This window comes from Gobio gobio (genome assembly GCF_949357685.1).
Source record: "Gobio gobio genome assembly, chromosome: 20".
NCBI lineage: Eukaryota > Metazoa > Chordata > Actinopteri > Cypriniformes > Gobionidae > Gobio > Gobio gobio.
This window is the reverse complement of record NC_137113.1, coordinates 29,258,871-29,283,374: the sequence shown is the minus strand read 5'-3', so window position 1 is coordinate 29,283,374 and position 24,504 is coordinate 29,258,871. Positions and strand designations below refer to the sequence as shown.

Below are 24,504 nucleotides of genomic sequence, written 5' to 3'. Positions count from 1 at the left end.
ACTGTTGAGAATGTCTTGTGTGTTAACCGGGAAAATTCTCTGAGTTGTCTGAACTTACTCATCGACACGTTTTTGGAACCAGCATACCTTGAGGAAGCAAGGTTTGGTTTAATTAACCGTCCATGACCTTGACAAAGTTCTTTATCAGACCCAGCTTGATGAGTAAGGGTGGTAAAAAAAAATCTTCCTTGATTCAACAAGTTATCCATGACCTTGACAAAGTTCTGTATCAGACCCAGCTTGATGTGTAAGGGTGGTAAAAAAAATCTTCCTTGATTCAACAAGTTGGATGGTGGAACACTTTTCCTCCCAGGCTCCAATGACTGTTGGAGTGGCCAATCTTTCTTGATGTTGTGGGAATGTCTTGAATGACTATCCCATTCACAGAGAAAACAGCTTTAAGACTGTCTATACTGTCATATTTACTGACCCAATAGCATATTGTCAAAGATTCACCAGGCTCCACCCTCACTCCAGCACAGCGCCCACAATCTCCTGAATACTAATTACTTGGACCTGTCCCTCACAAGCACTGCCATCAACCATAGCATTTAAGCACACTCATCCGTTGCTATTATTGTCTGGTCTCATTACAGTCTATGGACTCCTTACCTGAAAGACCTTACATGATCTACTTCATTGCACTGTTGAGAATGTCTTGTGTGCTAACCGGGAAAATTCTCTGAGTTGTCTGAACTTACTCATGGACGCGTTTTTGGAACTAGCATACCTCGAGTAAGCAAGGTTTGGGTTATTCAACTGAGAGTTCAAGGTATATGTGACATTAAGTTAACCTTGCTTTCTGGAATACCCCTCAAGTCTCACCTGCGCTTGCACGCTATCAACATTCGGGTGATTACAGCATATATGACGGAGTGAGTCACATCATTGCTGTTGTTGTAATGTATTGGGAAGCCAGAAAGTGTATTCTGATCACCAGATCACACATATATCCCCAGAACCCAATGCATTCCGCTCATCAGTTCCATTCACTCCTCAGTGGGCAACAAACTCTCTCGCTACTAAAAGATCGCTTCTGGTAACCAGGCATGGCACAAGATGTAAAAAGGTTTGTTCAAGGATATCAAGAATGAGCCATCTCCAAGACCTCCCTTAATCTACCAGCTTAATCTCCCTCTGTCCATTCCGAATCACCCATGGTCACACCTAGGATGTACTTCATAACCGACCTGCCCCCATCGGAAGGTAACACATGCATTCTAGTAATTGTGTATAGATTCTCGAAATCCTGTTGATTAGTACACCTCATAGGTCATCTCACTGCAATGGAAACTTCAGAATTGCACTTTAACCATGTGTTTCGCTATTTTGGCATTCCTGAAGATATGGTTACAGTCCGAGGACAACAATTTATCTCCCGGGTCTGGCTGGCTTTCTTTAACCTCCTAGGTGTGACTGCAAGCCTCTCCTCTGGATACCACCCGCAGACAGAGAAGAAGATACAAGAGATTGGGTGCTTCCTACAAACCTTTTTGCATGGCCACCAGGACTCCTGAAACTGGTTCCTCACCTGGGCTGTGTACGTCCAAAACTCCCTTAGACAACCATTCACCGGCCTGACATTTCAGTGCATTCTTGACTACCAGCCCTCTTTGTTCCCATGGTCCGGGGATCTTATGTTGAGGGAATAATATATTTTTCTTGTGGCCACAACTTCATGTTGAGAGAACAATATCTATTTCTCATGGCCACGAGTTAAATGTGTAAACAACCTGCACAACCTGGAATTATCAGAAATGGATCAGGCATAACATCATGACAGGTGAAGTGAATACTCTTCATCATGGCACCTGTTAGTGGGTGGGATATATTAGGCAGCAAGTGAACATTTTGTCCTCAAAGTTGATGTGTTAGAAGCAGGAAAAATGGACAAGTGGATTTGAGCGAGTTTGACAAGAGCCAAATTGCCAAGAGACAAGAGCCATTGTGATGGCTAGACGACTGGGTCAGAGCACCTCCAAAACTGCAGCTCTTGTGGGGTGTTCCTGGTCTGCAGTAGGGGTGTAACGATACACCAATGCCACGGTTCGGTTCACATCACATCACGGTTTTGGATCCACGGTTCGGTTCAGTTCTGTTTGCTGTGGGTCAGGGTTTGTGGCAGGGCACCAGCAATAATAACACTAGATTCACTTTTAACCTAATAATAACAACAACAATAATTTAACTTATTAACTTTATCTTTATTAACTTTATACATTGGCTTCAAGTTTTCTTTAGAGCAGTTAGCAAACCTGAGTAAACTAAAATGAAATAAATGCCTCCACTCTAGACTAGTCTAGACTAGTATAAAAAAAGCTAATTTATTCCACAAAAATGAATGACCACACACAAGTAGTGTGTGTGCTACTTTAGCCTACTTAAATTGTATGAATATGACTAATACTGATGATGAATAAACAGGCCTACAAGTTAAACCTATTAGATAGCAGTTTTTGTAACACAATAATGTAGCCACCACACTAATTTAAATGTACAAAATAATTTATAATTTATTTACAAAATAATTTATCTACATAATAACAAAGTGAAAATAAAGTGGCATTTTGGGGTTATGGAAACAACAGTTACCATGGCAAATACACAACATGAACTGTTAATTAATCATATGCAACACAAAATGCATGCAAATCCTTCCCAGCTAACACACGGCGTACCTGTTACGTGATTTATTGGTACCTTACATTTATTTCATGACTTACGTTACATGATTGTAGTTTATCTTGCACTTAATATATGAAGTTATATACAGCGTGCGCTGCCGCGTTTGCGCATGCAGTTGAAGTGTGTGCGCTACGAGCACAGTATATGAGAGTTTGGTTTTCTAAGGTGAAATAGACATATAGCCTTACAACATATCATCTGACCGCAGATACTGAATCGGGACAACGCGTTTTTCTCAGGCACTCCGCGACCCACTCAGAACAATGGGTCTTCTTGTGGTGCCCCCTCAGCACTTGGTGCCCTACGCTCAGCGCGTGATGTGCGTGGTGGGAGCAGTGGCACTGAGCTTGAGCGATCACCCAAGTCACATGACATGCACTTAGTTAGTGTATATTTAGTAAATAATATTATTATAATAATATTTAGTAAAAAAAATATACAGATCTTGTTAGTTGTTAAAAGTGTACTAATTACTATTTAATCAAATATCAAGGAAGAAAAAAATTATGTTGTGGCATAAGGTGAAGTGAGAGCTGGGCTAGGGCAGCAGGGGGCGGGGCACGTTCGGTTCGACATGAGAGGATCGCGGTTCGAACCGTGGGTGGTGTATCACGGTTTTCCGGTTAGGTTTGAATATCGTTACACCCCTAGTCTGCAGTGGTCCGTATCTATCAAAAGTGGTCCAAAGAAGGAACAGTGGTGAACCAGCGTCAGGGTCATGGATGGCCAAGGCTCATTGATGCACTTGGGGAGCAAAGGCTGGCCCGTCTGATCTGATCAAACAGACGAGCAACTGTAGCTCAAATTGCTCAAGAAGTTAATGCTGGTTCTGATAGAAAGTTGTAAGAATACACAGTGCATCGCAGTTTGTTGCATATGGGGCTCCATAGCTGCAGACCAGTCAGGGTACCCATGCTGACACCTGTCCACCACCGAAAGTGCCAACAGTGGGCATGTGAGCATCAGAACTGGACCACGGAGCAATGGAAGAATCTGCCTGATCTGCCTGATGAATCACATTTTCTTTTGCATCACGTGGATGGCCGGGTGCGTGTGCGTCGTGTCCTACTTGGCTGTATGTTGGTGCGACTCAGTTCTGTCCCTGAGTGTATCTGTTTGTTTCCCAGTGATTTTATTCTGTTCTGTTCCTGGTTCTTAACAGTGTGTTTTTATTATAAAACCTGACTGCATTTGGATTCAGCGCTCCCTCTTTTCTGAGTTCTCCATCATTACACACACACACACATGTAATATGTAACGAACGGAATCCACTGGAGGCAAGTTGAAGTGAGAACCCAAGTGCAGTTTATTTAAACAAGGTGATATAAACAGAATCCATAAATACAAAGACGTGAACACAAACAAAACCCAAAACCGTTACTATATATATATATATATATATATATATATTATATATATATATATATATATATATATATATATATATATATATATATATATATTAGGGGTGTAACGGTACACGTATTCAAACCGAACCGTTTTGGTACAGGGCTTTCAGTACGGTGCGCGTGTGTACCGAACGGTTACGAATGCAATCTTTAACAGTTAACAGTCGGCTTGTTTTGAGCACAGAACACACTTCAGTCCTAGTTCCCACACGAACATATTAAGTATTCAGTCCATTTTATCACAAAATTCAAATGATAAATGCCGTTTTGACGCTCTTTAATGTGACGACTGATCACTGTAGACACGTCAGCTCAAGCGGCCGCGGCGCGTGCGATCATCTCTTCCAGAAGAATAAACATGAATTAATATCTTAAGGTATGTTGAGGATACATTAACACTGAAACGTATCAAATGTGGTGTAATCACTCAATCAGTGTTTCAACCGCGGAAAGACGTCAATATTAAAACAGCTTGTAAACAATGTCTTAGCATCACATTTACCTCAGGCAGTCATTCAGTGTCCACAGCTGTTTGTTCACTGGAGAAATCAACTATTTCGCTAAATATATGCACTATATTAGCCTATTTATTCATTATATTCTACTTACCTGTTAGTGATGTCTTGATTATTTCATGTATGTTTAAATAAACCTGTCATGAAAATGACACTCACTGTGTATAAATGATTATATTTCAACAACGAATTGGAAAAAAACATAATTTTATAAATTAGATTTATAAATGAATGCAAAAACAGCCTTATGTGAAGCTTATGAGTGTTTGATTATTATACCTAAAAATAAATAGCAACTGAATTTAGGCTAATAGTTTTGGCTCTGTTAATTGTTAACCTTTAATATTAATGTGCAAGTAAGGGCTCCCTATATAGTTTACACAGCAATATCTTCAAAAAAACTTTTAGTTATAATTTAATTCATTTACGGACTGACACTTTTTTTCTTCAGTAAACCACTGTTTAATAAAAATAAATAAAAAGCAATTTTGTAAAACTGCTGTACCGAACCCGTACCGAACCGTGACTTCAAAACCGAGGTACGTACCGAACCATCAGTTTTGTGTACCATTACACCCCTAATATATATATATATATATATATAGGTGCATCTCAATAAATTAAAATGTTTTTGAAAAGTTAATTTATTTCAGTAATTCAACTTAAAAGGTGAAACTAATTTATTATATAGACTCATTACATGCAAAGTGAGATATTTACATCTGCATTTATGCATTTGGCAGACGCTTTTAACCTGTACAGGGACAATCCCCCTGGAGCAACGTGGAGTAAAGTGCCTTCCCTGCATGCCTTGCTCAAGGTAACACTGGTGGCGACTCCTGGGATCAAACCAGCAACCTTATGCATAAAGGCCAATTTATACTTCTGCGTCGAGTGCACAAGAGTTCAGTGGTTTAACCCACTAGACCACCATCTCCACCATCTTTCAAGCCTTATTTGTTATAATTTTGATGATAATGGCTTACAGCTTATGAAAACCCCAAATTCAAAATCTCAGAAAATTTGAATATTGTGAAAAGGCTCAGTATTATAGGCTCAAAGTGTCACACTATAATCAGCTAATTAATCCAAACCATCTCTGTGATTTTACATGGCCTAACACTTCGTGGCCGAGTTGCTGTTGTTTCCAATTGCTTCCATTTTGTTATGATACCACTAACAGTTGACCGTGGAATATTTAGTAGTGAGGACATTTCACGAATGGACTTATTTCACAGGTGGCAACTTATCATGGTACCACGCTTGAATTCACTGAGCTCCTGAGAGCGACCCATTCTTTCACAAATGTTTGTTGAAGCAGTCTGCATGCCTAGGTGCTTGATTTTATATACCTTGGCCATGAAAGTGATTAGAACACCTGAATTCAATGATTTGGAGGGGTGTCCCAATACTTTTGGCAATATAGTATCATTGATTGTCATTCAAACATCTGTCCAGCTCTACTTCTGAATATATTACTAGGCAGCCAAACACACAGTGCTGGCTCAACCTGACACCACCATCCATATTTTATTCTCCTCTAGTAACAATCTTACTGGACTAGAGGGAGGAAATTTTATTTCCTTCGGAAACAAGACGTTGTTTCCTTTTCCTCTAAAAACAACATACTTTACCCCACACTGTAAAAAATTCTGCTGTGATTTTACAGTAAATTACTGGCTACTAATTGCATTACTTTCACAGTAAGGTACTGTGAAATTTACTGTGAAATGGTATTTAATTTCACAGTAATTTCCTGGATATTTTTTACAAAATATTTTTACAAATATTTCACAAATTTTCACAATTTGCACACAAATCATCCCTTGCCCCCATCGATTTATCTTAGATTAGGCTGTAAAGTTTATATTGTGATCATGACTTTGGATTATGTATATAAAGCAAAATTACTCAGTGTGTAATACAATAAAATAAAATCAGTCAAATAAAATCTTGCCAAGGATGGTTTCTGTCATTTAGGTAGCTCTTATCACACTGATGTATTTTCAAGTGTTCATTTTTCTGATAAGTTTGAGTTATTTGATGCTAAAAAAATGGAGGTTCATGTCTTGATTGACAGCCGAGCCCTGCAACGGCTGCTCCGTACCGCACACTGACACAGCAGGGGAGAAAATTACGAAGAAGCCCAGCTAACGTTACTCATTTCAGATGAATTCACTCTACCTTTGCCCTAATACACTAAAATGTATCTGGTTGTGTTGTGTAAAAATGCTGTGGGGAAAGAGAGAACGCTGTTAAAGTAAGAAAAGCATAAAGCAAAGCTAAAGTAAAATTTCCGACGGTGTGGCTAATGTCTCAACTTAATACGGTACAATTAACACTAACGTACCGTTACAACCATCATCTGTTCATTCAAATTAGCGCGCTCAAAACCTACGCGAGTTCGCACCAGCTACAAAAACATACACATGACAACAGAACCTACAACTAACGCTAATTTGGTTCATACTTTTAAATGACATGCACTATCATATAAAAAAAATTGACAAAGTTTGACATTTAAACACTTACCGCTGCTGAATCCGTATGAGACCACGGAGGAGATGAGAGAGCGCAGATGATGCAGCGCGAAAAAGCCTATTTGTAATTCACAGTAGTTTCCTGTAATGGCCCTGCCTGCATCATTTTCACTCTGATTATGGCATTATATTGTGAATATCACAGTTAAAGCCTGTGAAGTGATAATAAAGCAATTTACTATGAAATATTACAGTTACATATTGTGAAATCCTGAAATTTTTTTACAGTATTTTTGGAGGGGGAGGGAGGATGTTATTAATCTCCTTCAAAAGTAGTTAGCTGCTCAGAGGAAAATTTCTATTCTCCTCTAAAAACAAAACTCCTTTAGAACTATTGTACCCTCAGAGGCGGAGGGAGGAGATTACTTTCCTCTAAACGTCTCTTCCTCTAGACTTCTTCACTCTCTAAAACCAGTTGTTTGTTTCACTCTCTTCTAGAACAACATAATGTACCCCACACCCTCCTCAGATGGCGAGGGAAGAGATAGGAAGGATAATTACAAAATGGTAGAAAGGAATGAGAAGAAGAAAAGAAGGAAAAAGGGACAGAAACATAGACAGCTGCCCCGCTTATACATTCTCCTCTTTTTTGACGCACTCAAAGCCCTCTGATCTGAGTGCGGCTTCCTCCTATTATGGCACCTCCGCTCACCACTTCTCGGAGGGGGGATTCAGGTAGCTACGCTCGCCTTCCGCTCCTCTTTCCAGGAACTCATTCCTGGTGAGGTCTTGAATGATTTAGGAGGAGCCTGCACCCGGCGAGTAATACATATCCCAAAGATGGCTGACTGCATTCTTACCTCTCTAAAGCTGTTTACCCCCATCTCAACGGCAGCACCAAACATTCTGAAGGTGAGACCGGGGCATCCAAGAGGACAGCTTTGTCACACTCCTTGATGCCCAACAAAATGAGCCACAGATGTCTCTCCGTTGTCACCATAGCAGCCATAGACTGTCCTAGGGAACGGGTTGCCTGCCTGGTAGCACAAAGAGAACAAACCGTCCCCTTAATCCAGGTTTTGAGCAGATCTGCTTGGTATGCTTCTAATATTGTCATAGTATGCAAAGCTCCACCAGTCTGACCCACCACTGCATACACTCTGCCCACCAACCTCGATACCATCTGACATGGTTTAGAGGGCAAATCAGAGCCTTCATCGATGTGATTATCACCGGGGAGAGGTAATTTTTTCAACTCATCTCCATCCGAGGCATCCTCCCATAACCCCACTCGCTCAGCCCCTCTGCATTCCAATAATTCAAAGCCGAATGGGCGACATGAGTGGAATATGGATGTTTCTACGAACCTGACACCTCAGTGTGCATGTCTGGAGGACATGGAAGGCTCACCAGAGCTTTACACTCATGACTGAGTGTAAATGGATCTTTTATAAACATTAGTTCCCTTTCGTTCAGTCACTCCGAGTAACATCAGTGACTGACGAATGGGGGTTTCGCTTAGAATCATCTTTGAGATGTAAAAAAGCGCCCAATGGCGATGAAGTGCCATGGGCATACGAAATTTGCATAGGGTAACTCTGTCCCACCTCGTGAGTATATAAGGAAGTACACTGGCAATATTGCATTATGTTTCTGCTTCGGAGCCAAGAGCCCCTCTTCACTCCTGCAAGCCTGAAGTCTGACTTCTCTCTTCAGTTCTTTGAGACGAGCGATTCTCCAGTGTGTTGGTGTGATGGCGCGTTCCAGCGATCTCACATTGCCTGCCTGCTGATCTGTGCAGTGATCTGCAACAGCTGAGTGTGTTTTCCCTGGGCACTTCGGCACTCTGCAGAGCTTCCTCTCACAAAAAGGGCTTGCGCGTGGCACGTCTTTTTAAAGACGGTTCGCCGGTGCACTTCCGGGTGCGATCGATCTCCATTGCCGTCTGATGGGCACAATCACTGCTTGACGTGTTTGGGCTTCAACACGTTACCTAGTGCTCCAGCACCTCACCCGTTTGGGCCTTCGGGTCATCTGGGAAAAGAGCATACTCTCCCCTGGGAGAGGGTCTCTTTTCTCAGTTTGATCGCCATGTACGCGCAGTGTGGGGCACTGGATGACAGCCGAGTGGCGTGATTAAATTGGGACCCCCATTCGTCAGTCACTGACATTACTCGGAGTGACTGAACAAAAGGGAACATCTTGGTTACGTATGTAACCCTCGTTCCCTGAGGAGGGAACTGAGACGTAACGTCCCTCTGCAACTTCCGCTGTACCGCTGGAATGGTCGGGAGTTCAGTCTCGGCTCCTCAGCAGGTAACATAGAGGATTTGCCGCAGAAGAAACGGTGCACTCACTGGCTTGTGCTCAAATGGTCCTGCTGCGTCCATCGCATGCGTTCGGCTGGAGGATCAGCTGATAGTCGTGGGTATCGCTGCCTGCCATCTACTACAACCATTGGCTTCGCTTCGCGGAGAGACTCGTCATTCACTAACGTGTGCTCGGACGTTGACCTGGTTATTATGGTGCTACAGAGGATGCTGTCCTTTCTGCTCACTGCTCTGGTATGTTACAGCTATTTTAATGTACTTAGTCCTTTCTACCCTGCTGTTTTGGCTCTTGGATATTATATCTGTCCAAGTATGGCTATCTTCTGCTCATCTCTGGATTAGAACTGAACTCACCATATCGTCTTCCTGTGGACATATACAGTGAGGAAAATAAGTATTTGAACACCCTGCTATTTTGCAAGTTCTCCCACTTAGAAATCATGGAGGGGTCTGAAATTGTCATCGTAGGTGCATGTCCACTGTGAGAGACATAATCTAAAAAAAAAAATCCAGAAATCACAATGTATGATTTTTTAACTATTTATTTGTATGATACAGCTGCAAATAAGTATTTGAACACCTGAGAAAATCAATGTTAATATTTGGTACAGTAGCCTTTGTTTGCAATTACAGAGGTCAAACGTTTCCTGTAGTTTTTCACCAGGTTTGCACACACTGCAGGAGGGATTTTGGCCCACTCCTCCACACAGATCTTCTCTAGATCAGTCAGGTTTCTGGCCTGTTGCTGAGAAACACGCAGTTTGAGCTCCCTCCAAAGATTCTCTATTGGGTTTAGGTCTGGAGACTGGCTAGGCCACGCCAGAACCTTGATATGCTTCTTACAGAGCCACTCCTTGGTTATCCTGGCTGTGTGCTTCGGGTCATTGTCATGTTGGAAGACCCAGCCTCGACCCATCTTCAATGCTCTAACTGAGGGAAGGAGGTTGTTCCCCAAAATCTCGCAATACATCCTCTCCTTAATACAGTGCAGTCGCCCTGTCCCATGTGCAGAAAAACACCCCCAAAGCATGATGTTACCACCCCCATGCTTCACAGTAGGGATGGTGTTCTTGGGATGGTACTCATCATTCTTCTTCCTCCAAAAACGTTTAGTGGAATTATGACCAAAAAGTTCTATTTTGGTCTCATCTGACCACATGACTTTCTCCCATGACTCCTCTGGATCATCCAAATGGTCATTGGCAAACTTAAGACGGGCCTGGACATGTGCTGGTTTAAGCAGGGGAACCTTCCGTGCCATGCATGATTTCAAACCATGATGCCTTAGTGTATTACCAACAGTAACCTTGGAAACGGTGGTCCCAGCTCTTTACAGGTCATTGACCAGCTCCTCCCGTGTAGTTCTGGGCTGATTTCTCACCTTTCGTAGGATTTCATTGAGACCCCACGAGGTGAGATCTTGCATGGAGCCCCAGTCTGAGGGAGATTGACAGTCATGTTTAGCTTCTTCCATTTTCTAATGATTGCTCCAACAGTGGACCTTTCTTCACCAAGCTGCTTGGCAATTTCCCCGTAGCCCTTTCCAGCCTTGTGGAGTTATACAATTTTGTCTCTAGTGTCTTTGGACAGCTCTTTTGTCTTGGCCATGTTAGTAGTTGAATTCTTACTGATTGTATGGGGTGGACAGGTGTCTTTATGCAGCTAACGACCTCAAACAGGTGCATCTAATTTAGGATAATAAATGGAGTGGAGGTGGACATTTTAAAAGCAGACTAACAGGTCTTTGAGGGTCAGAATTCTAGCTGATAGACAGGTGTTCAAATACTTATTTGAAGCTGTATCATACAAATAAATAGTTAAAAAATCATACATTGTGATTTCTGGATTTTTTTTTTTTTGAGGTTATGTCTCTCACAGTGGACATGCACCTACGATGACAATTTCAGACCCCTCCATGATTTCTAAGTGGGAGAACTTGCAAAATAGCAGGGTGTTCAAATACTTATTTTCCTCACTGTATAATCACTGTGCTCACTTGGAAATTCTGCGTCCTCGATATGTCCACCGTGGATCTTGACGCAGTTTTTGTAAGGACGCACAGTTCACTTCTTTGGTTAGCGATGTCATTCTAGTAATTTCATCCTGTCGGTTTTCTTCAAAGTCGGGCGCAGAGTCTATCTTTTGCGTGCAAAATCTCTGTTCAGTCAAGATTTCATCTTCAATGGATGAAAAAACTGAGTCGCAGACACTGAGGATGGTCTTGATAAATGCAAGGTCATTATCTAATAAATCATTCATTTTAAATGACTTTTTCATTACAAACGCGCTGGACTTTTTATTTGTGACTGAAACATGGCTGAAACTCAATTAATTTTCATCTCTTGGTAAACTTTCTTCACCGGATTGTTCCTTTTTTAGCACTCCAAGACTCTCTGGTCAGGGTGGGGATGTCGCTACTGTTTTTAAAAAACATTTTTAAAACAAACAACTACAAACGGATGTGTATTCGAGTTTTGAGGTACAGTTAATGAGAGTCAACATAGGGGGTCCTGTATTATGTGCATTGATTTACATGCCTCCAAAATTTAACAAGGACTTCATTCAACAGTTCTCTGAGTTCCTCTCGAATATTGTATCTCGTTGTGATAGACTGCTGATTCTGGGAGACTTTAATATTCATCTTTGCGGTCCATCAAAACCTTTGGTGAAAGAGATTGTATGTCTTATTGAATCTTTTAATCTGTCACAATCAGTCGTTAGCCCTACTCATAATTTGAGGCACACTTTGGATTTGGTGTTGTCACTTGGTTTTCTCGTAACAAATCTGAGAGTAGTTTATACTGCTATTTCAGACCATCTGCCAATTATGTTTGAATGTGTCAGTGTTTTTCCCACCTCTACTTGCTCTCATTCTGTGAGTTACTCTCATTTCATCCAACCTTCCACTGCCATTTTGCGGATGCTATCCTCCTCGATGCATTAACCACCGAAGAGATGGTGGAGGCTTTTACTAAAGCCTGCTCCATTTCTTTAGACTCTGTTGCTTCCCTTAAGCCCAGAAACGCTAAGGGAAAGGGCCCCGCTCAGCCTTGGTTAAATGATTTTACTCGCTCTCTTAGACAAGAGTGTCGTAAGGCAAAGCAGAAGTGGAAAAGAGATAAAATCCATGTATTTTATGAATGTTTAACTGCATGCTTAGCCAGTTACCAAAAGTCAGTGAAAGAGGCAAAATCGAAATTCCTCTCAAAACTCATCACTGAAAAAGTGAACATCGTTCACCCTCTGCTTAAGAAACCCCATCTTGACCCATCTACCCTCAACAATTTTAGACCTAGCTCCAAGTTGCCTCTTATTTCTAAGCTCTTAGAGAGACTTGTGTATTGTCAGTTGCATACTTATTTCAATATGTTCAATATTCCTGATACTTTTCAGTCCGGTTTTAGATCAATGCACAGAACGGAAACTGCTTTGTTGAAGGTCAGCAATGACCTTTTGCAAATCCTAGATACCGGTTTGCACGCAGTGCTTCTTATTGGATTTAAGCGCTGCTTTTGATACAATCGACTATCTTGTTACATCGGTTGGAAAAGATGGTGGGTATTCAGGGTGTCGCCTTACAATGGTTGGCCTCTTATCTTAAAGACAGAACCTTCTCAGTGAGCATGGGGAAGTCTTCTTCTTCATCAGTTCCCTTATTATGTGGTGTGCCCCAAGGATCCATTTTAGGCCCGCTTCTCTTTTCAATTTATATGCTGCCATTGATTGCCATTTTTAATGCTATGCTGATGATACACAGTTTTATCTACCGGCAAAAACTGACAGCTCTTATTCCTCGGACATACTGGGTGACTGTTTTGAGGAGATCAAATGTTGGATGTCTATTGTGTATCTGCCTTGTTTCTTTTTATGCTTTCTTTTATATGCATTTTGTCTTATTGTACAGCACTTTGGCTTTCTGTTGCTTTTAAATGTGCTATATAAATAAAATTTGACTTGACTTGACTTCTATGTTGTCAAAATCCTAAGCAAGCAACGAGTCCTTGTTTACCATGGAAGAAGCCTCAGAGCGGGCTTCCACTTCAGGCATACAGACAGCAGAGCTAGCCTTGAAGGAAACTTCCTCACACACCTCAAATAGCTCTGTATGAGATCCCCAAAGCTGCGGCCTGCGCAGCCTCAAGTTACAAGTCTCAGTGGCTTGTCTCTCTTCACTCATGACTTTAATTTGATCACATTACTATTTAAATTATTTGTTATTATTTTATTACTGACTGTTTACTTGTCTTTAATAATGTTTTAAATTTATATTAGTTAGTCTATTAGTGCTGTAGTATTGAAATTGGTATAGGGAATTGTAAGTTCCCTTTCAGTCGGTCACGTTCGACGTCCGTCGGACGTAACTGACGAATTGGGATCACTTCAGGGAGCCCCTATCAGCTTCGAGATCTAGAGAACGGGCCATTGGCCATTGGCGTGCAGGATTTGCATCTCACGCTCCGAGCCACAGCGCGGATATAAACAGGAAGCGAGAGCAACCCGCAGCTGTCATTCACTTCGGAGCCGAACAGGCGTTATTACGGAGTTTCGACTGCTGTATCAGCAAAGAAAGAGAGAGAGTCGTCAATAGACGAGAGAGAGAATCGCGAGTATTGGTGTTACAGCACAAATCAGCGTGCTCAGCAGGCATTTTCTGTCGACGAATCAAGCCTGGAATTCGGGCCTGGTAACTCTCATGTAATCCTGAGACCCCGGCCTGGATACGTGCCCAAGGTTCCCACCACTCCCTTCCAGGACCAGGTGGTGAGTCTGCAAGCGCTGCCTTCGGAGGAGGCAGACCCAGCCCTAGCTTTTCTCTGTCCGGTCCGCGCCCTGCGGACTTACGTGGACAGAACGCAAAGCTTCAGGACCTCAGAGCAGCTCTTCGTCTGTTATGGAGGACAGCAGAAGGGAAAGGCTGTCTCCAAGCAGAGGATGGCCCACTGGATAGTGGATGCCATCGTCTTGGCGTATGAATCCCAAGACGTGCCCTGCCCGCTTGGGTTGAGAGCCCACTCCACTAGGAGTGTAGCTTCTTCCTGGGCGGTGGCTCGTGGCGCCTTGCTGACAGATATTTGTAGAGCTGCGGGCTGGGTGACACCCAACACGTTCGCTAGATTCTATAGCCTGCGTGTAGAGCCGGTAGCTTCCCGTGTGCTCACTTCCCATAGTCAGTAACACAGGAGTGCCCGTTCTAGTGTCGGCTTGCTGCGCCATTCCCTTCCCCATGGAATGGATACGTGCGCTTATTCTGCTCCAGTCAAGTTCCCCTAGGGATAGGCGAACCCTGTCGAGCCCTCCGCAACCCGCGGCAGTCGGATGTGGCGGAACATCCGACGCCAGGTTTAACACTTGTATGCGTTGGTGGAATTTGTGTTAGACTGGGTTCCATATGTTGTGACCCCCACGGCGGTCCCGTATGTGTATTCTTCCACGGTACAGCTCCCTACGGCGAGCTTGTGTCTTTCCCTCGGCAGAGACCCCTCTGCCGTTCCAGTACGGTGTTGTTCCCCCGCCGTAAACTTGCCCGGGGCCACCCCTGGGACCTCCGTATGTTGCACTGCCCAAGGCCAGTCCATACGTGTATTCTCCACATGGTAACTCCCTCCAGGCATGATGTGGCTTCCGCAGCGTCCCTCCGGGCACGCTTCCCAGCGTTATCCAATAAAGGTCTGCTGAATGGGTCTTGTGGAACAGCAGTGTGACTCTCCCTGCATGAGTTTTCCCACCCGATACAGACGGGGTCTGAGGGGCTCTTCGCTGGGCGCTGGAAGTGGTAGTAACGGTGGCGTTTTCGAAGGGTCCCAATTCGTATTGAAAGGGAACGTCTCGGTTACATATGGTAACCCTCGTTCCCTGAAGGAGGGAACGGAGACGTACGTCCCGTCGCCACAGTTGCTGTACCATCACTGCAGTACTGAGCCACTGAGTTCGGCTCCTCAATGAAAAACAACTGCGGGTTGCTCTCGCTTCCTGTTTATACCCGCGGTGCGGGGCGGAGCACGAGATGCAAATCCTGCACGCCAATGGCCATTGGCCCGTTCTCTAGATCTCGAAGCTGATAGGGGCTCCCTGAAGTGATCCCAATTCGTCGGTTACGTCCTTCAGGGAACGAGGGTTACCATATGTAACCGAGACGGTTTCACTGGCCAATATTGGGTACCAACAATTGGTATCGGTGCGTCCCTGCTTAAAAGTATTAAAATTAATCAATCATTATTAATAGGTTAACCTAATCGGTAACACTTTATTTTGATAGTCCACTTTAGACATTCTACTAACTATAAGTAACTTTGCAACTACATGTCAACTAACTGTCATTAGAGTATTTGTAGACTGTCTGATCAATATTTACTAAAACATTATTTTGTTGGTCCCCCAACAGACATTCTACTGACTATAAGTAACTTGGCAACTACAATTCAACTTATTCTACTAACCCGAACCCTAACACCTAACCATAACCTACCAGTCTACTGACAGTCAACTAATACTCTAATGACAGTTAGTTGACATGTAGTTGCAAATTTACTTATAGTTAGTAGAATGTTTTAAAGTGGACTATCGAAATAAAGTGTAACCATACAATCATATCTAGACTAAATATTAAAGAATGCATAAAATCAAGATGTAAACGGACAACATATTGTTTTTTCCTCCATTAAATATTGTAGTATTGTATTAAGTATTTAGTTCATCAGTTCTAAAATTAATTGTGGTTAATTTAATACATCAGTACTCCGGGTTACAGTGGGTCAGGCAAGGCAGAGGAGAGGTGGATCTCAGTGCAGGGGTGTCTTAAACACTTTTTAATAAAAAAAGAAAACAAAGAAAGCAATCCAGCACAGAGCAAGAATGTAACAGCTTTGTCAAACACAAAGATAATGCTGAAAAATGACTGATAAAAGGGCTTCAATACAAAAGAAATTGAGGGACTAAACAAGACAGATGAAAACAATAAGTAACCATATAAATAATCTAGAAACAGGGACAAAAGAAACAGAAACAGAATACAGGTAACCCCAGGAAAAAACAAAGTCCTAGGAAACAGAAACTAAAATAAAGCCATATGTGACACTGGGTTCCCCTTCGAGGGAACTCGAACTGCATCATCGTGACGACACTTTGGGGAACGCCCCTCACGTAAAGCGTCTGAAGAAACAATGGAATCAGCCCAATCCTGATTGGTGTTGCATGATGACGTAGTATGTGATGGTATACCCGGAAGATACAAAGAGATGTCTGAACACAACAGAGATAGCTTTTTTGCTCTTCAGCGTTAGCGCTCTGTGTTATCAGTCTGGAAGTGAAATTGGTGTTGAAAGTTATCACAACGCAAAACTATTGCGAGCGAGCGATTCAGGTTGTGTGTGCCTCCGTGTCCGCGCTACATTACGGGCACGGACACGCATCAACTTTGTGTGTTGTCTCTTGAGGGAGCGGTCTGCGGTGATTGTCAACTGCTGCCGCTGAGAGTGCTGCACTCGCGGCTAGCCATCTTTCAGGAGACCATGGCGGTCCTGCAGGTATACCAAGCCGACCTCCTCAAAGAGCTGTATGAGGGCGAGGGACCATCCCCGGATGATGTTACCGAGCTCCGGAAGGCGACAGATGAAGGGCCGCTCTATGGCTGGTCTGGTATGCGTTGAGAGAGATCTCTGGCTGACGCTGTCGGGAATCAAGGAGAGGGAGAAACACTTTCTCCTTGATGCCCCGATCTCGCCTTCTGGCCTCTTCGGCGGTGCGGTTGATACTGTCGTCGAGAGGTTTCAGGAGGCGAGGAAGCAGTCGGCCGCCTTCCAGAGGTTCATCCCTCGCCGCTCTGGCTCCTCGGCGAGAGCAGTCCCGAGTGGGCAGCCTGGGCCTTCATCCAGCTCCTCGCACCGCAAGGTGCAAAAGCAGAGTGTCGCCTCCTGCGCCCCTCCTGAGGGAGCCTGGCAAAGGAGACTGCGCTCTCGCAGGAAGCCTTCTCAGCCTAAGGGCGACCTGAGGGACGTCATTCAGGCTAAGAAGGCTCCCAAGCGGTCCTAAATTCGGCAGGGCCACTGAGAGCTGTCCCCCACAGGGTGGAACGATCAAGGTCGCTTCCACCCTGGGGCTCTCGGGGAATCGATTCCCTGTTCCAGTCGCCTCTAATAAGACCTGCGGTGGTCCAGCAATCGCGTGCGCCCGCCGGATCTCTTCCCCAACTTTGCCCTGCCGGTCAGCCACTTCAGGGGGTCGGGGAGGAGGCTCGGTTAACACCCGAGACTGGCCTCGAGAGGCTAGTTCCCTTAGTAGATTATCTCAGCGCATGGTCATGCCTTCCGGGTATATCTGCATGGGCCCTGCGTACTGTGGAACGGGGTTACTGGCTGTAGTTTGGTTTCCCTCCCCCTAAATTCAATGGGGTGGTCCGGACTGTCGTCAGCGCGGAACAGGTGCGGGTGATGGAACAGGAAGTACGCTCCCTGCTGGTCAAGGAGGCTATAGAACGTATTCCTCCGCCAGACAGGGAGACCGGGTTCTACAGCCGGTACTTCATAGTTCCCAAGAAGGATGGTGGGTTGCGTCCAATAATAGATCTCAGGTATCTGAACCGGTCTCTGAGGAGATACAGGTTCGGGATGCTTACAATTCCAGCCATCGTGAGTCAGATTCAGTTCGAGGACTGGTTCGTCATGATAGATCTGAAGGACACATACTTCCATATCTCCATCCTTACATCTCACAGGAAGTTCCTGAGGTTCGCTTTCGGAGGCGAAGATCCAGATTTCCACGCACCTTTAGGTGATGGGCCATTGGGAAGGCACCATCCGGTTGTACGATTCCTCCGTGGGGCTCGGAGGATGAGGCCTGCGGCTCGTTCCAGAGTCCCAACCTGGGACCTGGTGGTGGTGCTCGAGGGGTTGGCTGAGGCCCCCTTTGAGCCGCTGGAGTCGGCTGAGGCGGGAATACTGACCTTCAAGGTGGCCTTTCTCCTTGCCATCACTTCTCTGAGGAGAGTGGGGGACCTCCAGGCCTTGGCTATCACGCCAACCTGCCTGGAGTTTGCCCCTGGCGGGGTTAAGGCCATCTTGCATCCCAGTCCGGGCTATGTGCCCAAGGTGCCATCTAATGTGGCACGGTCAGTGGTTCTTCAGGCATTCCACCCTCCACCTCACGTGACGGTGGAAGAGGGCAGACTTCACCTCCTCTGCCCTGTGCGGGCATTGAGGATTTACTTGGAGAGGTCTGCTCAGTGGAGAAAGTCAGACCAGTTGTTGGTGTGTTTTTTCTTGTTAACACAAGAAGGGGCTGCCTGCTTCAAAACAGACAATCAGTAACTGGATTGTCCAGGCTATAGCCACGGCTTATCAGGTGCGCAATCTGCCTTCACCGTTCATTCCACCAGGAGCATGGCCTCCTCGGTGGCCCCCCTTTCTGGAGCCTCTATGCAAGAGATCTGCGAGGTGGCTGGGTGGGCCACCCCGCACACCTTCATTAGATACCACAGTCTGCATCTCCCTGAGACGCCTGGCGCTAGAGTGCTCGCCCCCTAGTTGTGCCTGGGTTCCAGCTTCACACTGGGTTGGGTATGATTGGTGCGGCATAGTGGGTACTCGTTCCCCAAAGTGTCATCACGATGACACAGTTCGAGTTCCCTCGAAGGGGAACGTCTCGGGTTATGACTATAACCCTTGTTCCCCGAGAAGGGAACGAGACACTGCGTCTCATGTCCTCCCAATCAGACAGAGCGCTCGCTTAATCGCAAAGAACGCTATCTCTGTTGTGTTCAGATGTCGCTTTGTATCTTCCAGGTATACCGTCACATACTACGTCATCACGCAACACCAATCAGGATTGGGCTGATTCCATTGTTTCTTCAGACACTTTACACGAGGGGCGTTCCCCAAAGTGTCGTCACGATGACGCAGTGTCTCGTTCCCTTCTCGGGGAACAAGGGTTATAGTCATAACCCGAGATGTTTCTGTGGTTGCCTAAACCTGTCTTTTAATTCTATTTCCCAATGATTTTGTCTACTTGCCTTTCATTCTTAGGTACACCCCCATTCACATTTAACTTGTTTTCTTTCTTCATCTCTTACAGACATATTCTCAAGATGCATACTTGAGAAGAAATGAGCCATACTCTGGAGAAGCCCAAAAACTTCCTGAACCTTCTTCGGTCTGTTACTCAAGTAGCAAACCCACCTCCACCACTCAGAGCCACGGTCTTCCTGACAACCTTAACTCTGGGATCGTTGTAGGGTCTCAGTGTGCCCATCACCACCTGACTCACCAATGTGCACGCTCCACATCCTCAGCGGGGATAACAATGAGCCCGCTGGACTTCCACTTTGCCAACCACAATGCAGCTATTGTCTCCGCCTCACTCTCCCACCCTAGGAAAGGCAGTCTTCCCCAAGCCCGCAGTGAACTGTGCCACCAGGCTCTGTCGGATTGGTATTACAGCCAAGCGGATCGGCCGGGCAGTGGCATGTCCCCTCACCACCGGAGAATCTCTCAAGACCAGGTGTGTGAGCTGGGACTGGCACTAGGAAGGTCTTACGGTGGGTGGCCACATGGCGCCTCTCAGGACACCCTCCTCCTACACTACAGCGCAGCGATGGGTGCCAACCACTCACTTTGTACAGATTCCTATGGTCAGACCTCCAGCCATTCCTTTCCAGAGAACCTGCTGGCTGCTTATGCTTCCTATGAGCAGACTTACAGCCATTCTCTAGAAACTCTAGAAAAGGCATCTGTTCTGATCTCTCCCCAAATACCAGCATGTCCTCATCAAAGCAGTCAGTCAATCAGCGTTGAGGAGCATCCAAGTCTGCCCAATCAGCACATCATTGTTTCTGCAATGGTGCCATCTTCTGTTCGGGGCATAAGCCATGACCAGAAGCCAGCTGCTCAGATCAAACATTCACATGTACAAACTGCAGATGATCAGACAGTGGGCTACCGCAGCTACAGCCCCTCCTTCTACCGAAAGTCCAGCCATCTTATGCAACATTCTCACTCCTTCAGGGACCCTCACCATAGCTGGACCACCACCCCAAAAACCAGCCCACTGCAGAGTGCATCCTTTGTCACTCCCCCCACAGCAGAGCCCCAAGACTCAGCTAGAGCTGGCTCAGTGGTCAGTGTACTTACAGAGGAGCCTGTTCAGATTCAGGAGGTGGTGTTTAGACAAAAGCCCCCCTCAGGCAGAAGGACTCCTCGTGGTGTGCGAAATACCGACTATACTTTACCTGTGGATTCACCTGAACCCCTTTCAGCCACAGTCGTTCCCTCGCGCTCAGAATACTCTGTGTTCAAGACTAATGGTGGCATACCACCCTCACCTGTGGAGCCGGAATCCCTGGCTGCCATCCCTTTCATAGGTCAGTGTGGACAGTTTTAATTATACTGTGTTTTAACAGATCACTTTAGATAATGGAAAACAAATTAAAGGTTTTATTTCAGTTTAAGTTTTGTGCAGTTCATTAGGTTATGCCGGGCTCTCAAGACACACGCATTTCAACCCATTCACACGCTCACATGCCACACCTTGTATTTCTCACGCAGAAAAATTTCCAGGATAATGCCCACCAAGTTGCGCCGCTATTAAGAGGAATCAACTGAGTTCCACATAGAGTTCAGAAGGCCCTGCCACTCACCAGCCAATCAAATAAAAAATATAGCTACCAAACAGCCAATCAGAAAATAGCATTGCTGTATCCGGGTAAGATTTAGATATTCCCGCAACAACAACGTTTACATTCTGCCACCTACTGGTGGTTTAGTTTAATGTTTTCTTTCCAACATTTCTTATTTATATATATATTCAAATTTATATGTATATTCAAAAATATATAAAACAATCTCATAAAATTTTTCAGTGTAAATTATTTAATTTGATTGGCAACAGCCCTACAGTGTCTTATTCTAATTTAAAGTATAGATCAAAATATAAAATGAAATCTGAAGCATAGCCTATATTTAATAAGATTATGGGAAAATGCCCTTCATAAAAGGTAAAAATATCAAAGATATGCAGATTTAAATGTCAAAGCTGATTGAACACTGGTGAGACTGTTGCTTCAGAATAAATTATATTTACAACACAATAAATTCTGAAGGAATATATATATATATATATATATATATATATATATATATATATATATATATATATATATATATATATATATATATATATATATATTCCAAATTATTATGGATTATTAATTTGCCTCCCCCTGACATCTTTGAAATAGAGAAATGCAAGAATTAATACTATGCACACACACACACACACACACACACAGAAATGTTGAATTAAATAAAAAATATATATTATTTATTTATTTATTTATTTATACATACAAATTTTTCAGATCAGAACCTCGTCCCCAACCAAACCCCTGCTGCCGTCGCCAAAATCTCGCTCTGAACACTGAGAGCCCTGGTTATGTAAAGGCCCATACCAAATCTGCAGCCACAGATGCAGATTTTCACAGATTTTAAACACAAAATCACAAAAACCTACACATCCCCCACCACTTTCAAGTAGTGTTATAAATTAAAAATTAAAAACTTCTTTTTTTGCAGTTCCAGTGTTATGGAAAATACTACCCCAGAGCTCAAACAGAATCAAGAACTGTTACTGTGTTATTATGTTTACTTGGCCAGCCTGGTTTCTCCCAAGGTTTATTTTTCTCCATTAGGTCACCTAATGGGGTTTTGGTTCCCTTGCCACTGTTGCCTCTGGCTTGGCGTGCTCAGTTGGGGACACTAAATTTTTCAACTAAACATCGAAATAAATCTAATTAATAAACTAAATTAACCATTTAAACTAAATTACTGATCGAATTATTGATCTAAAGCCCACACTGTCACTGTATGATAATTGAAATGAACTGATGACATCAGCGTTTTTTCCAGAATGGCTATACAGCTGAATAAAATTATGCTGCATTATTTTCCTGTTTAACGCTGTAAAGCTGCTTTGAAACAATCTACATTGTTAAAAGCGCTATATAAATAAAGTTGACTTGAGGTTTCAGGAAACTTAAACTAGACTAGATGCAACAAGTCAGCTCTGGACCCACACACATATTTTTTAATGGGCCCCAAACAAACAGCGCAACAAACAGGCGTTTATAAACTCTAAACAGGAAATCAGGAAAATACCATACCAAACACATTGCTTCACAAAGAAAATGTATATCTCATTATTTTCATTTGAAGCCTGATAAATACAGTACATAATCTCTGTATGTAATAGGCCATACAGATCCAACACAAGAGTAGTATTAGTAATAAACAAAAAATGTCTATTGAGCAGATTACCTAATACATTTTATAAATGTGCTGCATAAAACCAACTTTTAGTGGCATATGTCTACCCAAAAACTTTTCACAACTAAAACGGAATTAACATGAGGGCATATTTGTTCTAATGCTGAGGAGAGATGCAAGGTGAGAATGAATACAATAATATATATTTGGCAAAAAAAAAAAAGTTTCTGCTTCTCTTTAACGGTAACGAATATCAAAAATCTATGTGATCATTTCTGTGCAGCTTACTCCAAAAATCATCTGAGCCAAATTAGACAAAATTGTAATTTGTAATAATTTTTATTAATAATTGTAAGAAAATTAATTTCCAGAGTAACTTGCACAAGACTGCCTAGGGATGAAAACCAATTGTTTATAATGGAAAACAGATTTCCTAATGAACACTACACAAAAAGATGACATCTTGATTCCATTTCTGAACAAATAGGGCAGCCCACCCTTACACTCAGATTAAGATGCACCACATGTCTGTTCGTAGCTATTGTTCTATGTACAATCCTCCATTGGAGGTCCCCTGACCGCTTACAGTGCATCCGGAAAGTATTCACAGCGCATCATTTTTTCCACATTTTGTTATGTTACAGCCTTATTCCAAAATAAATTAAATCTTTGCAAATTTATTAAAAATAAAAAAACGAAAAAATCACATGTACATAAGTATTCACAGCCTTTGCCATGACACTCAAAATTGAGCTCAGGTGCATCCTGTTTCCACTGATCATATCCTTGAGATGTCTCCACAACTTCCATCTGTGGTAAATTCAGTTGATGGGACATGATTTGGAAAGGAACACACCTGTCTATATAACCTGTCTTCCATCATCCGTAAATGGAAGAAGTTTGGAACCACCAGGACTCTTCCTAGAGCTGGCTGCCTGGCAAACTGAGAAGGGCCTTAGTCAGGCAGGTGGCCAAGAACCCGATGGTCACTCTGAGAGAGCTCCAGCATTTCTCTGTGAAGAGAGGAGAGACTTCCACAAGAACAACCATCTCTGCAGCACTCCACCAATCAGGCCTGTATGGTAGAGTAGCCAGACGGCACATGACAGCCCGCTTGGAGTTTACCAAAAGGCACCTGAAGGACTCTCAGAAAAATTCTCAAAATTCTCTGGTCTGATGAAACAAAGATTGAACTCTTTGGCCTGAATGATAAATGGTAAATGGTAAATGTCTGGAGGAGACCAGGCACAGCTCATCACCTGGCCAATACCATCCCTACAGTGAAGCATGGTGGTGGCAGCATCATGCTGTGGGAATGTTTTTCAGCGGCAGGAACTGGGAGACTAGTCAGGATCGAGGGAAATATGAATGCAGCAATGTACAAAGACATCCTTGATTAAACCCTGCTCCAGTGCGCTCTGGACCTCAGACTGGGGTGAAGGTTTATCCTCCAACATGACAACGACCCTTAGCTCACAGCCAAGATAACAAAGGAGTGGCTATGGGACAACTCTGTGAATGTCCTTGAGTGGCCCAGCGAGAGCCCAGACTTGAACCCGATTGAACATCTCTTGAGAGATCTGAAAATGGCTGTGCACCGACGCTCCCCATCCAACCTGATGGAGCTTGAGAGGTCCTGCAAAGAAAAATGGGAGAAACTGCCCAAAAATAGGTGTGCCAAGCTAGTAGCATCATTCTCTAAAAGACTTGTAGCATCATTCTCTAAAAGACCTTTGAATTGGTGCCAAAGGTGCTTCAACAAAGTACAGAGCAAAGGCTATGAATACTTATGTACAAGTGATTTTTATAATTTTTAATTTTTAATACATTTGCAA

General features: G+C 43.7%; 1 protein-coding gene across 2 annotated transcripts in view; it reads left to right on the top strand.

Annotated features, from left to right (window-relative positions):
• arhgap23b (Rho GTPase activating protein 23b) overlaps positions 1 to 24,504 on the top strand; it is a 331,034-nt gene that overhangs the window by 195,551 nt on the left and 110,979 nt on the right. For both annotated transcript variants that reach the window (XM_079846080.1, XM_079846081.1), the window contains one exon: positions 19,485 to 20,769. In XM_079846080.1, coding sequence (XP_079702206.1) covers positions 19,485 to 20,769 — 1,285 coding nt within the window. The remainder of the gene's footprint in view (positions 1 to 19,484; positions 20,770 to 24,504) is intronic.